At 42.2% G+C, this 13,061-nt stretch overlaps 1 protein-coding gene across 6 annotated transcripts in view; it reads right to left on the bottom strand.

The window, feature by feature from the left end:
* Positions 1 to 13,061, bottom strand: part of DNMBP (dynamin binding protein) — a 224,312-nt gene that overhangs the window by 6,893 nt on the left and 204,358 nt on the right. For 5 of the 6 annotated variants that reach the window (XM_087964759.1, XM_026678027.2, XM_087964762.1 and 2 more), the window contains 3 exons: positions 3,240 to 3,433; positions 2,470 to 2,569; positions 251 to 398 (listed from right to left, as the gene is read on the bottom strand). In XM_087964759.1, coding sequence (XP_087820885.1) covers positions 251 to 398; positions 2,470 to 2,569; positions 3,240 to 3,433 — 442 coding nt within the window. Of the gene's footprint in view, positions 1 to 250; positions 399 to 2,469; positions 2,570 to 3,239; positions 3,434 to 9,930; positions 10,060 to 13,061 lie in introns of those variants that run through there. The other variant, XM_087964761.1, reaches the window with a different exon arrangement.

A 13,061-nucleotide genomic window follows, 5' to 3' on the forward strand; every position in this document is an offset into this window, starting at 1 on the left:
AAAAACACACAAGAAAAAATAGATGATGAGAGCGCAGTTATTTTATTTGTCTTGCAGCCTATTAAACTGCAGTGAAATCAGCAGATGAACGTGTCAAGCAGCTACTCTATGCATCCCTTCTACTTTAATTCATAAGGTCACAATTATGCTAGGCTAAGAGATACACATGAGGCAATGTCTCAAATACCACACAAGCACAAATCAGCAGTTTATCTAAGCAGCTTAGAAGTCCACAAGGCAAGTCTTTTACCTGAGGATCTCCAGAGATTCCAGCAGAAGCCTCTGCACCCTTTCATCCTTTTCATAGGCCTCTAGAAGTGCAATAGCTTCATCATGGTTCTGGCAATATACCTTATATACAGCCTCCAGCTCAGCCCGTAGCTTCAAAAAGACTGGCCCTTAGGAACGCAAATAAATTAATGTAGTAGCATATAGGCAGTGTCATAGTGCTTAAAGAACTAAATTATTTATTTTTATAATTTTTATAAAACACAAAAATGTTTTGTATGCTCTAGTGTAATATTACCAGAGAAAAAGCTACGTAAGATTAGGTTAACAACTCTTAATGCCTTTTTGGCTATGTAGTTACAGTGGGCTCTAGCACTTAGGTCATTTGAGATGAGTACTCCAAGATGTTTGACAGAGTTTGGATCATCAACAAGGTCTTGACTATTCAGCCTGTATTTTATTTTCTGATTTTTTTTTGCCAATATGTAGGACAGAGCATTTATTTGTTGAGATTTGAAGTTGCCATTTGTTTGACCATTCTGATACATAGTCAAGGTCTTTTTGAAGGGTAGCAGTATTGTCTGTGGTGTTGAATAGCTTTACTTCATCAGCGAAGAGAACGCAGTTGCTCTTGATATGATCACAGAAGTCATTTATATAGAGTATGAAGAGAGTTGGTCTAGAACACTGCCTTGGGGGATACCACTGTTGACAGGTACAGAATTTGATAGGACTCTCCCAATTTTGACCATTTGTTGTCTGTTTGACAGGAATGCTTCTATTCAGTTATGCAAGTGTCCAGAGATACTGTAAGATTTTAGTTTTAGGAGTAGTTTGTCATGTACCACTGAATCAAAGGCTTTACAGAAGTCTATGTAGATTGCGTCTACTGCTTTGCTCTGATCGAGTTGTGTAGTCCATATGTTTTTGCAGTGTAAGAGTTGCAGATTACATGATCATTTTTTTCCTAAAACCAAATTGTTTATTAGAGAGTAGGTTGTTTGTTTCTAAGTGGAGGATAATAGATTGGTTAATAATTGATTCCATGACTTTACAGGTGACGCAGCATAAGGAGATTGGCCTGTAATTTTCAACTAGGCTTGGGTCTCCCTTTTTGAAGATGGGGATGACCGTGGCTTGTGACCATAGTTTTGGCAAGGAGCTGGTCCTGAAAGATTTTTCAAAGATTATGCTTAGAGGTTCGGCTATGGCAGTGGGTAATTGCAGACTGCAATTACCAGAATTACCATCTGGAGCAGGGGTCCCCAACCACCGGGCCGCGGACCGTACCGGGCCGTGGAGCACTCTTTACCGGGCCGCAAAGAAAAAAAAATTAAAAAAAATGGCGGCTTTCTTCGCCTTCGGTGAATGCTGCTGGGATCGGGATCAAGGACACAAATGAAAGAAGGGGAGGGAGGAAGCAACCGAAGCCTGTCCTGCTCTCTGGCTCAGCTCTCTCAGTCTTTCGCTCCTCCACCAGCCCAGGAAGAAACTGCTTCAAAGAAGCGGGGGGTTTCCTGTCGCCGCAGCTTCCCCGAGCGCCCGTTTCACCCCCCCGCCCGCCCGCCGCCGCGGTTCAATCCACAGTGCTCGTTCTGCCTGCCTGCCTGTCTGGTTGTTTGGGAGCAGCTTCGGCTGAGAATAATAACTATTCGCCTTTTTATCAGCCGAAGCTGCTCCGAAACGAAGAAGGCAGGCAGGCAGGCAGGTAGAACGGAGCACTGTGGATTGAACCGCGAGCGGGCGGGCGGGCGGGTGGGGGTGAAACGGGCGCCCGGGAAGCTGTGGCGACAGGAAAGCCACCCCACCCCCACCCCCAGCTTCTTTGAAGCAGTTTCTTCCTGGGCTGCTGGAGGAGCGATAGAGTGACTGAGAGAGGAACGAGGCAGACACCTGAGGGAGGGAGGGAGGGAGACACCTGAGGGATGGGGCAGGATTCAAGGCTGAGGAAGGCTGACTTAGGCATCTGCTAAGCAAGACCTACCTTGGCCTCCTCTAATAATTCTCTTTCCTTCCAGTCAGATATCCCACAAGTAAAATTAAAGGTTTCCTCATCTAGTCGTGGCCACTAGAGGGCAGTGCTCATCTCTGTTTCTTAGCTGAGGGAGCCAGTATTGTCCAAAGACATTTCTGTGGTCATGCGGCCAGCATGACTGTATGCTGAGGTCATGGAACTTGGTTACATTGGAATGGTTATCACAGAACACTGTTATCACAAGTATCAATAGGTAAAACACATACCAATAGCATCTGCGGCTTCCAGGGAGCTCAGCAACTTCTTTGAGAAAGCAATTACCCCACAGATGTTCCCAAACAGCAGTTCACAATCTACATGTGGCATCTAGGAGGAAGCAAAGGGCAATTTGTCCCAGGGCAGACTGTTTTCAAATGGAAATTCATCTTGTGACCTTTTCCCATTGAATATAAAGCAGTGCTATAAAACAATAATAAATACTGTTTGAGCACCAAGAATTACAGCCTGTAAATCCAGACTACCATCATCATTGCTGGATGATGGATACTAAGAACAGCTGAAAATGGCCCTTTCAATTCCAGAGCACATAATTCCTCTGCAAATTCCAGGGAAAATACCACTTCAGGATCTCTGCTTCTCTATAAAATTATAGAAATACAATTAATTCAGCTCAAGTTAGCATGCTGATACCTTTCCTGTCTTCCTGAAATCTGCAAGTGATCTGATTCAGGATTACTTAATAAACTTTGATTGAAGTTTGTAATGTTTCTGTCTTTTTATGATTTGTTTTCTATTGTATATTGCCCAGTTAATATCCATGAGACAGGCAATTATATAAATATGGTAGATATAATGATAGATAAAAGAAAAGAAGAAGAAAAGAGGGAGGGAGCGGGGAGAGAGGGAGGGAGAGAGGAGGTTTAATTTCTTGCATTATCTCCAAAAATGCTATCCAGTGCTCTAACCACTCTACTCAGTGGCTCACTATGACTCAATCCTGTTCTGTTCCTGATGAAAAGCTACACGTTACTCTCACCTGTGCCTCCTGTAATGGCACCAGGAGCTTCTGGAAACACATTTCAAGATCCCGGATATAATCCTGTTCCGTCTGCAACAGTTCGGCAATGACTTTCGCTCTCTTCTCCAGCATTCTTTGTTCTGGGTTTGGTGTGGTGGCTGCGGGAGGTGCCGACTCCAGTGATGTTGACTGGGACGTTAGCAGAGTCATTTCTGAAAGAGAGTAGGACAGAATCAGGACAGAAACTCGGGCCCAGCAGCTCAATATAAAGCAGCAAAGGCTCTCAGCCGAATGCAACTTACACAAGACCATCAGCTGGCCTTTAGCAGATAAAAGGGTCTTTTAGTCTTGAACAGTCTCTTCGCATAAGCTGCGCTACCCACGTATTTCCTGCCTTCTCCCACTTGTGATTAGTCTGAGGATTTCAGTAAGTGATGATTGCGTTCGTAGAAACAATGAATTAGGAGAATGAAAGTCGTCCTCTAGTCCAGTGATCCCCAACCTTTTTGGCCGCTGTGCCCGGTACCGGCATCAGCTGGGCGCCGCCATCTTTTTTGATGAAAATGTGCTTCCGGTGAGCTTTCTACCCGGAAAAGCTCACCGGAAACACTTTTTCATGAAAAAGATGGCGGGCGCCAGCAAGCCGTGGACCGGTAGGAGTTGTTCCGCGGACCGGACCGGTCCGCGGACCGGTGGTTGGGGACCCCTGCTCTAGTCCTTGACATTGGCAAGGGCCAAGTATCAGACAGTTTGACCAGATTTATACTGGGAAGTTTGTACAAGGTTTTCCATCTAAGATCTATAGGTAACAAATATATTTTAAATATTTATATAGCTGCCCAAAACAGCTCACATAAAAAACCCATCCATTTACAATAAAAATATTGAAACAAAAAACATATATTAAAACCTGGCACCTATAGCTAAACTTTCACATGCAGCCCACAAGTTCATCTAATCAATTTCACTCTATCCCTTGGCTTTAGGGAAAAGCCAGCTCTTAAGTGCTTCTTGGAAGGTCAGAAGGATGGGCCTGCCAAATTTCAGGGGGAAGATGTTCTATAAGGCAGGGGCTGCCATGGAAAAGGGCTCATTTCCTAGGTTCTGTAAGATGGCAATATTTAAGGAAGGGTAGTAGGAGTGTGCCCACCCTGTCTGATCTGGAAGGACAGCCAGGTGTTCTTAGGGAGAGGTGGCCCTGCAGAAAACCTGGTCCCATGCCATATATGGTGTTAAAGGTAATGACCAGCATATTGAACTGCACTCAAAAGGAAACTGGGAACCAGGAGTAACCTGCACATTCCACCACATTTTGGACCAGATGTAACTTCCGGATGGCCTTCACAGGAAACCCCATGTAGAGTGTGTTGCAATAATCCACATGTGCAGTGACCAAGGCTTGAGTGACTATGAGCAAGACCTCACAGCCCAAAAAAGGCTGCAACTGGGGTATAAGATGCGTATGTGCAAAGGCCTCCTCTGTCACAGCTGCCACCTGTTCCTTGAGCAAGAGCTGTGAATCTAAGATGTCCAAACTGTGCACCAGCTCAGTCCAGAGGATTGGCACCCCTTCTAGAGTCAAAGATAGCCTGGAGGTGGTTGAAACCGCATAGCCACTGAATCTTGCCATGGTTGAGTCAAAACCAATTCCTCCACACCCAGACCCTTACAGCCTCCTGGCACTCAGCCAGCACTGCAAGAGCATCACCTGCCCGGCAAGGGTGAAGACGCACGGATAGCATCCATGTACTGATGGTACTGCATCCCAGGCCATCAGATGATCTCAGGTAAAAGTTAAAAAGGGGAGGTGATGGACCTAATTCCGTAGTAGGGCTCTCCTAAAAACACTGACTAGAAGTTGCCATAAGGGATGAGAATTTTGCAAAGCACATATTTATATTGATCTTATTTACCGTAGAAAATAAGAGAAATGTCTTTAAAATCTGGGTAGATGGTGTCTGACCAGAGCCAGTTTGGTGTAGTAGTTAAGGAGCTTGACTAGAAACAAGGAGGCTATAGTTTCTAGTTCTATCTTGGCCATGAAAGCCAGCTAGGTGACTTTGGGCCAGTCACTCTCTCTCAGCCCAACCCACCTCACAGGGTTGTTGTTGTGGGTAAAACACGGAAGAGTATTTTGTATGGTCATTGCCTTCTGTTACTTATAAGGCAATAAAGATGGAATGAAAATCTAATAATAAGTAGCACCAGACTAAGTACTGTATGTCACTCCATTTTTTTTTAATATACCTAGATATAATTTACTTTTATTTTAATTAAAATTGTAGTTTAATGACTGACATACTGAAGTGCAAGTAGAATGTAATGAATTTAAAAAGCAACATATTCACCTATCCATCTTTTGTTTATTCCATGCAACACTGCAAGTAACCAAAAAGTATTTAAAGTGCTATATATGATAATTTTTAAAAGAAAAGGATATGACATGATAGATCCGTGATGGCGAATCTATGGCATGCATGCCAGAAGTGGCATGTAGAGCCCTCTCTCTGGGCATGTGATTTGTCGCCCCAGCTCAGCTCTGCTGCGCATGTGTGTGCCTCCCGCCGGCCAACCGGTCTTCGGGTCTCTGCCATGCATACGCGGGGAGCAGGTCACATGCAGGATTTGCCCGTGCATGTGTGGGGGCACATGCCCAGGAGACACATGCGCAGGGTGGGGCGCATGCGTAGGGTTGCATTCACATGCATGGGGTGCATGAATGCATGGGACGAGCGTGCATTGCATTTGGTGTTGAAAAGGTTAGCCATCACTGCAATAGACGTATTTATTCTTAACTCAGTAGGAGTTATTTTTCAATTCATATTAAATGGAACTGGGCTATGGATCCATTGTAACAACTAAAACAAAAAAAATGAGAAAGGATCAAAAAATATTAGGGGTGTTCAATTCTTCCTTCAATGTTCCTTATTTTTTCATTCCAAAAATGAAATCAGGCACTATAACAAAATCAGAAGTATTCATCAATGGAAGCAACACAATCCTGATTTATTACTATCCTAGAATGGAACAGATGGATCACTATTGTGCTGACTTCTGCTTGTCTAGATTTAATGAAACACTGTTGTTGTCTGGGAGACTGGAGAGAATGGGAAAGTGTAGACATAAATACTCTTTTCATGTATGTTATTCAGCTTTGTTCGGGTATTTTCCCATGTCATTATAGTTGTGCTTTTAAAGTTGTAGCAACGTTTCGGCAGAATCTCATCTGCCATCATCAGGCTTCTGTATGACGTGGGAAAATACCCAAACAAAGCTGAATAACATACATGTAAATGTACCTGCGAAAACTTAAGAAAACAAATACTCTTTTCGTAGCAACACACTAAAGAGAATACCACCTCAGCTCTGAAACTGCTTGGAAGTCTCTTGTTTAATTTTTCAGCACTCTGTGTGCAATGGACATTAAAAGAATGCAAAACTATCCCATTACCATCCTGAGAACAATGGTTAGTTGTTGTAAGGCTTGAGTGCAGCAATTAATGTTAAGGGGTTTTTAAAAATATTTTTTATTAAATCTTTAAAGAACAATAACAGGAACTAATACAAACCAAATTAGAACAGAAAGGCAAAAAAGAAATAGAAAAAGTGAAAAAATGCAATAAAATAAAAAAGCAGAAAAAAAGTTAAAGATGTAAAGTTACAAAGAAGTAGCTTCTAATATTCTTCACTGCAGTTATAAACATAATTATATTTTAAGTATATTTTATTATTATATTTTAAATATTTTATACTTTTAGTTTGTCTGTCATAGCAAGTTTTGTCAATTTCATTATTCCACCCTGGGGGATAGTGCCCAATCTTTCTCTCTCTCTGCATGTGGTACTTTGACTTAGAACCTGTCATTTAGAGACCATTTAACATATGAAATGTTATGAAAACTGGGAGTTGTGACCCAGTCTTGAAGTTCCAATGGTCATTGGCCTCCATGGTCACATTTGGCAATACAGCCACATTTATGGCCGGTTACTTCTGGTTTTAGGCAAAACCGATAATGGGTCTGCTTAATGACCAAACGCTTAATAATCGCCAGAAAAAAGGTCATAAAATCAGGTTGGTCATGTCCCAACGTTTGACCCTAACAGGCTGACTCAAATTATATTTCAAATTCTGCCTTACGGTAAGTCTTTTTATCCATTTTGAATCTTTCTGATAACTGTAAATGAGAAAACCATTGCTAACTGTATTTTTCTGCTATAGTTGCTCTCTTGATTTAATCTTATATTTCCCTTGATTTTCTAATAATTCCCGGGATATCGCCCATTTGTCTTTGCCTGCTTCTGTGAAATGCTTCTTCTGAGGTGTTCTGGAGGCAGCCAGGGTTTATATCTATTTCATATTCTCAACATGGCACATCTAATAAAATGATTTTTAAAATCCACATTACTTTTATCTTGCCATAATTATCCACATCATCCAAATCCCAGGTTATGATCTTGTAACTCTAAAAGTCACTTGTTTCACAGCAACATACATTCCTTCACCCAGACCAAACAACAAATTGCAAAATACATTTTCCAATCCAGTAACTCCACTCCTCCTCTTTGCTTTGCATCCTGTAACACCTTATACTGTATTTAACTAATATCTAAAGTTATATGTTAGGTATGTTTGTGTCATTGTTTATGGTACTTTGATTTCTTATTACAGAAACTCTCCCTAATAATGACAAATTTAATTTATTCCATCTTAACATATTTTTAATTGCATGTCTTAACAATATACAATTCATATTTGTCATAAAAATACATAAGTACTTTGCATTTTTCTCAATTTTGATACCATTTTTTTCCCATCGGTTCTATTTCACTTTTTAATTTCATAATGTTTGTTAACATCTTTGATTTATGATTGCTAATCTCTAAACCTGCTAGCAAACAAAAGTCCTTCAGTTTTCCCATTAATGTTTCTACTCTCTCTAGATAGTTCTTCTGAGACTAATACCAGTTCATCCACAAACACCCTTAATTTATGAGTTTCTTAATTCCCCTGATTCTCTGATCTTGGCCTATTCAATACTAATCAGGAACTAAAATGAACAAGACTAGAGATGGCAACCTTCTCTCGTCCCTTTTTGAATCTCAAAAGGTTTTGTTAATTCTCCATTACAATTATTTCTGATTAAATGGGTAAATCCTACCCATTTAATAAGTATCTGCAAGATTCATGTTCCAGGACAACAAAACAAAACAAATTCAAATTGTCAAAGGCCTTCTCTGCATCTAAGAATACCAATGCAGCTTGTTTTTTAATGTTGCTCCAAATACTTTAGCATATCCAAAATATTTATAATATTATCTTGCAATTGTCTTTTAGATAAAAACACACATCTTCATGAATATAAAGTTTTGTAAAATTATTTTAGCTTTTCAACCATGATAAAGAATTTATAACCATTATTCAATAAAGATATTGGCCAATAATTTCTTGCTAAAGTCAAGTGTTGGACCTTATTAGCCTCCTCCCAGCTATCAGGAATGTTTTCATTCTGTAAAATAATAGTGTTTGTTGTAAAAGCTCATCCTTAAAACATTTATAGTAAGTAGCTGGCACTCAATATGGAACAGGTGCATTCCCCTTTTTAATCTTTTTAATAGTTTCATACACTTCCCCTACACTAGGTATACTACCAAAGATGTTTTTTATTTAATGGATAATTTGGAGCTTGTTAGTAGATGAAGATTAAAAATGATGACTCAAAGGAATGTACTTATTTTACTGGAAGACATAGATCTTTTTCAAGATTACAGTTTGGAATTCAAAGGTTTGGCTACTATTGTTCATAAGGGGGAGGCAGGTTTTCGCAGATCAAGAACAGTCAGGTGAGTCTTTAATTTTACAAGAAAAAAAATGGCTCTTTTACGCTGAGATTGAATCAGATGCTAGTGTTTATATTTCTACATTAACAGTGAGAGAGATGGAGATAAAGATGGAATTATGCAAAACAAATAAATTCTGAATTTGCAAATAAACATAAAAAAACCCTCAGCATATAAATTAGGGAATGTAATATTAAAAATCTCAAGAAGGAAATACTGTAATAACAGACTAATTTCCACATGCAAAAAGTGTTCCAATGACACTATTCTACTTTATATAAAGGACAAGTTTTTCCTGGGGGGGCAAAAATGGAAGGAGATAAGCAGAATTTAACGAAGATTACAGAGAATCAGAGGCAGCCTTTGAATGGACTATAGCCGGAAGGAATTGAACGTTAAGGGATTTTTTGAATATGATCGACTGTGTTTCTTTGAAGAAACAAAGAGATAAAACACAGCGTCTGAACACACGCTTCAGCAAATGCCCTTTCGCAAGATGCGGCCCATTTGGAGAGACGAACGGGGGCCGTTTTGAACGTGGGCTTGTATTAGGACAGGAGCGAGGGACTGGCACCCAGCGGCGCAGCCATGAACAAAACCTAGGAGCCATTCCTCTCCTCCAACGACCCCAGGGCTTCTGGCCTCTCATCCCTGAGCTTTCCTCCTACGGAGAGCGCTGCACTTGCGCCTCCCAGGACGCGCCGCTAAGGCTGCAGCCCGGCATTCTTCCCGGGCCGGCTGGAAAGAGGAGCGAGAGGAAGGCGTGGCCTCGGCCAAAAGGAGCGCGCAGCAGGTTCCGCGACTGGCTCGAAGCAACTTCAGGAGCGCTAACCCAGCCAAACGCCTCCCCCCGCCCCCTCCCCGGATCCTACCTGCCATCACCTCCCTCCGCTTTTCGCCCAGCCGAATGCAGAGGCCATCCCCGTCCTCCTCAGTGGCGGTTCCAAAGTGGAGCCTGGCTCTGATAAGGGTCGCCCGAACAAAGCAGACCCCCAGAGCCGGCGCTCTTCGCTTGTTAGCATCTCAATGGCCCCGGGGAGGGAGAGGCTCTCGAGATCTGGAGCAACATCAAAGCCCGGAGCTGGGAATAGCCGGCCGTGGACACGACCAGCCCAGCTCTTCAGATCCGATGCTCCTTCCCCCTGAAAGGAGGCCTCCGTGGTTGTCGGATAACAAGTTTTGCTATCCGATGGGCAGTGCTGAGCGAATGCAGATCTTACTTACCAGGAAAGAGCTAAGGGCCACATTCGGCCAGCCGCGCCCCAGCTGTATAAAGTTGCACAAGTTACTAGGGCTGGGGCGCGGCCGGCTAAACCCAAAACAACAGGGCACTTTTATCGTGACCCAGGATCGTGTTTTGCCGCCAAGTGAATCAATGCTGCTAACCTGCTTCTAAAGCGAAGTTACTTTTGCCTGGACTTCGACGACAGGGAAAAGAGGATCCAGGCAGCAAGAGGTTGGCATCCAGGTTGGCTCCTCGGGAGTTCGTCCTGAAACGATTCCTGGTTTTCTACTGCACCTGCTGTTGAACGCCAGCCAGCCAACCAGCCCACCACACCCCCGGGCTCAGGTTCACATGGAGATTCCTGGGTCCCAGAACAACAACCCCCCGCCCCTCCCCCCTCCCCCGCCCGGCACATCCTCGGCATGGAGTCTTTTCAAAAGGGAAAGAAAAAGTCACGTGCTCTCTTCCCAGCAGCCTGCCTGCGGGTCCCTCCCGAGGAGGCTCTTTCCCATAACTCCATCCCATACCGCCAGGGTTGCGTAAAATGAAAGGAAGCAATTGCTCCCCCGGGCATGATGGCAATCAAACACTTCCAGGAATTTTAACAGCGTTTCCCTCATTTTACACGTGTTAGAAAAATGTATCAATAACTCAATCAAAGCAAACTCTGCCATCCCTCTTCTAGTGTTCTCCAAATGACACTTGGAAAACAGCCGCCTCTCTCTCTCTGGAAACCTACCAACAGCATTTTACAATAAATGCTATTATTTTCAAAGGTCATTAAAAAAAAAGTTGACCCAATGGGTAGAGATCACTGCACTAGTTGGCACAACAGCAGGTTTGTTTTCTTGGTACCAGATCAAGAAAAATTCTGATCAAGTGGGCTGCATTTCAATGGGGCTGGCAGCTGCTACCCTCTTTTCTTCCATGACTAGAAGTTTACCGGCATGCAGTTTGTATCTTACGCCTACTACCAGTGACCAATGCCGTTGGCAGAGACACATGCATATGGATGCGCTGTTTTCAGCCAAGAATTGGCTGTATGAAAAGAGGCTGATAATCCTAATGGCTGAAAGCAAGCACTGGGCAGTGAGAACGCCACATTTTGTGTGACTTCACACTGGTCCATCCTTTGCTCAATGCTATTTGTCTTTTCATCAACAACTTTCTTGCCTCAATGTAATACTTCACTCAGGCCTGGCAACCGCAATGGCCACAGCTTTGGTATACAGTTTTACAGAAGTCGAAATATCTTGTGTCTTGCTAAGGAGGTTTCAAATTAGGTCAACATGTAATCCTGAGATGACGGGACCTTTTCCTTCATTATCTTTTTTCTTTGCTGCTATGAAGCCTACTTGAAGGTTTAGAATGATCCTTAATTGTCTAAATCAGGGGTGTCCAACCTTGGCAACTTTAAGACTTGTGGACTTCAACTCCCAGAATTCCTCAGCCAGCAAAGCTGGCTGAGGAATTCTGGGAGTTGAAGTCCACAAGTCTTAAAGTTGCCAAGGTTGGACACCCCTGGTCTAAATGAAGATAACTTGGTGGAACATAGGAAAGATAAAGGATATTGGCATAGACATGTAATTGACAAAGACTTTGATTAAGCAACTGGGGGAGGGGGCCCAGCTCCACTTCTCCAGTTATCTATATTTTGTCAATATTATCTAAAAAATTTCTTCAACTTAAGAGAAAAATATTTCCAGGTTTGGACTTTAAGCCTCCCTCATATTTGTCCTTCCACCTATACCACCCAAATCCCTGTCTCTTAAATTCCCCCCTCCTGCTGGAATATAGAGGATGAACCAAGCACTCCCATCCTTTGGCCTTTCCATTACCTGGTCATCCACAAAGCTGCCAGTCCAATAGCATGGAGATGATATTGCCTTCCTCTGCAACTGTTGCCCAACATTGTTCCTAATCACATGACTTTTCCTCCTAAGTGCCTGGGTTTTTAGTAAAGGCATGCTCTTAAGATACAGAAATTACACAAATTGCTATGCTTCACACTGGAACTGTCTCTTCTTTTCTTGACGAAGTTTCTACACTTTTAACAGCTACCTAGTGGAGAAATCCAGTAGATTCATTAGTTTCTATTAACACTTTCTTGTACCTGTTGAGTTATTTATGTTACTGTTAAAGGCATTTTTCTTAATGATCATACAACTTGAAGAAATCACCAATTATAAAGTTAAGAATCTTAAATATGGTCTCTGTTGTGTAGTCAGACATTGGACTGTAGTCCCTTTCATAATCACAGCAGAAACAAAAAATCCTTTTTTCTAATAAAAGCACTGGCCTCACAAGATTTGTATGACAGATAGGAATGCAAAAGTAAATGTTCCCATCACAGTCTAAGCTTGATGGGAACACACATAAATATCTTGCCACCCCTTCCCCCTCCTCCCCCCAAAACCCAGGCATATAATCACTACAAGAAATAAATGGAAGCTACATCTACCTGTACTGGTTTATTTAATTATTACTGGAATATATAGGCTGCTCAATTCCAAAAGGGCTCTGAGCAACAACAATAATATAAAAGGTGTGATGGTGGTGGGGAATAACCAATGTGTCAAACTAAAACCACCTAGTCATTTTAACATATAGAAGAAAACAGACTGAACAGCAAGAACCGCCTATTGCAGGGACAGGACCAGATTTCCAGAACATCCGGGTCTTGGAGGCATTTATTTATTTACTTATATGCCTGTTCCAATAGTAAAATATGACTCCAGCAGCTAATGCCAGGTTAAAATGAGAATAACAAATGATCCA

This window comes from Notechis scutatus, chromosome 4 (genome assembly GCF_049901735.1).
Source record: "Notechis scutatus isolate UNSWTSFEM ecotype Mainland chromosome 4, rNotScu1.2, whole genome shotgun sequence".
Classification (NCBI taxonomy): Eukaryota; Metazoa; Chordata; class Lepidosauria; order Squamata; family Elapidae; genus Notechis; species Notechis scutatus.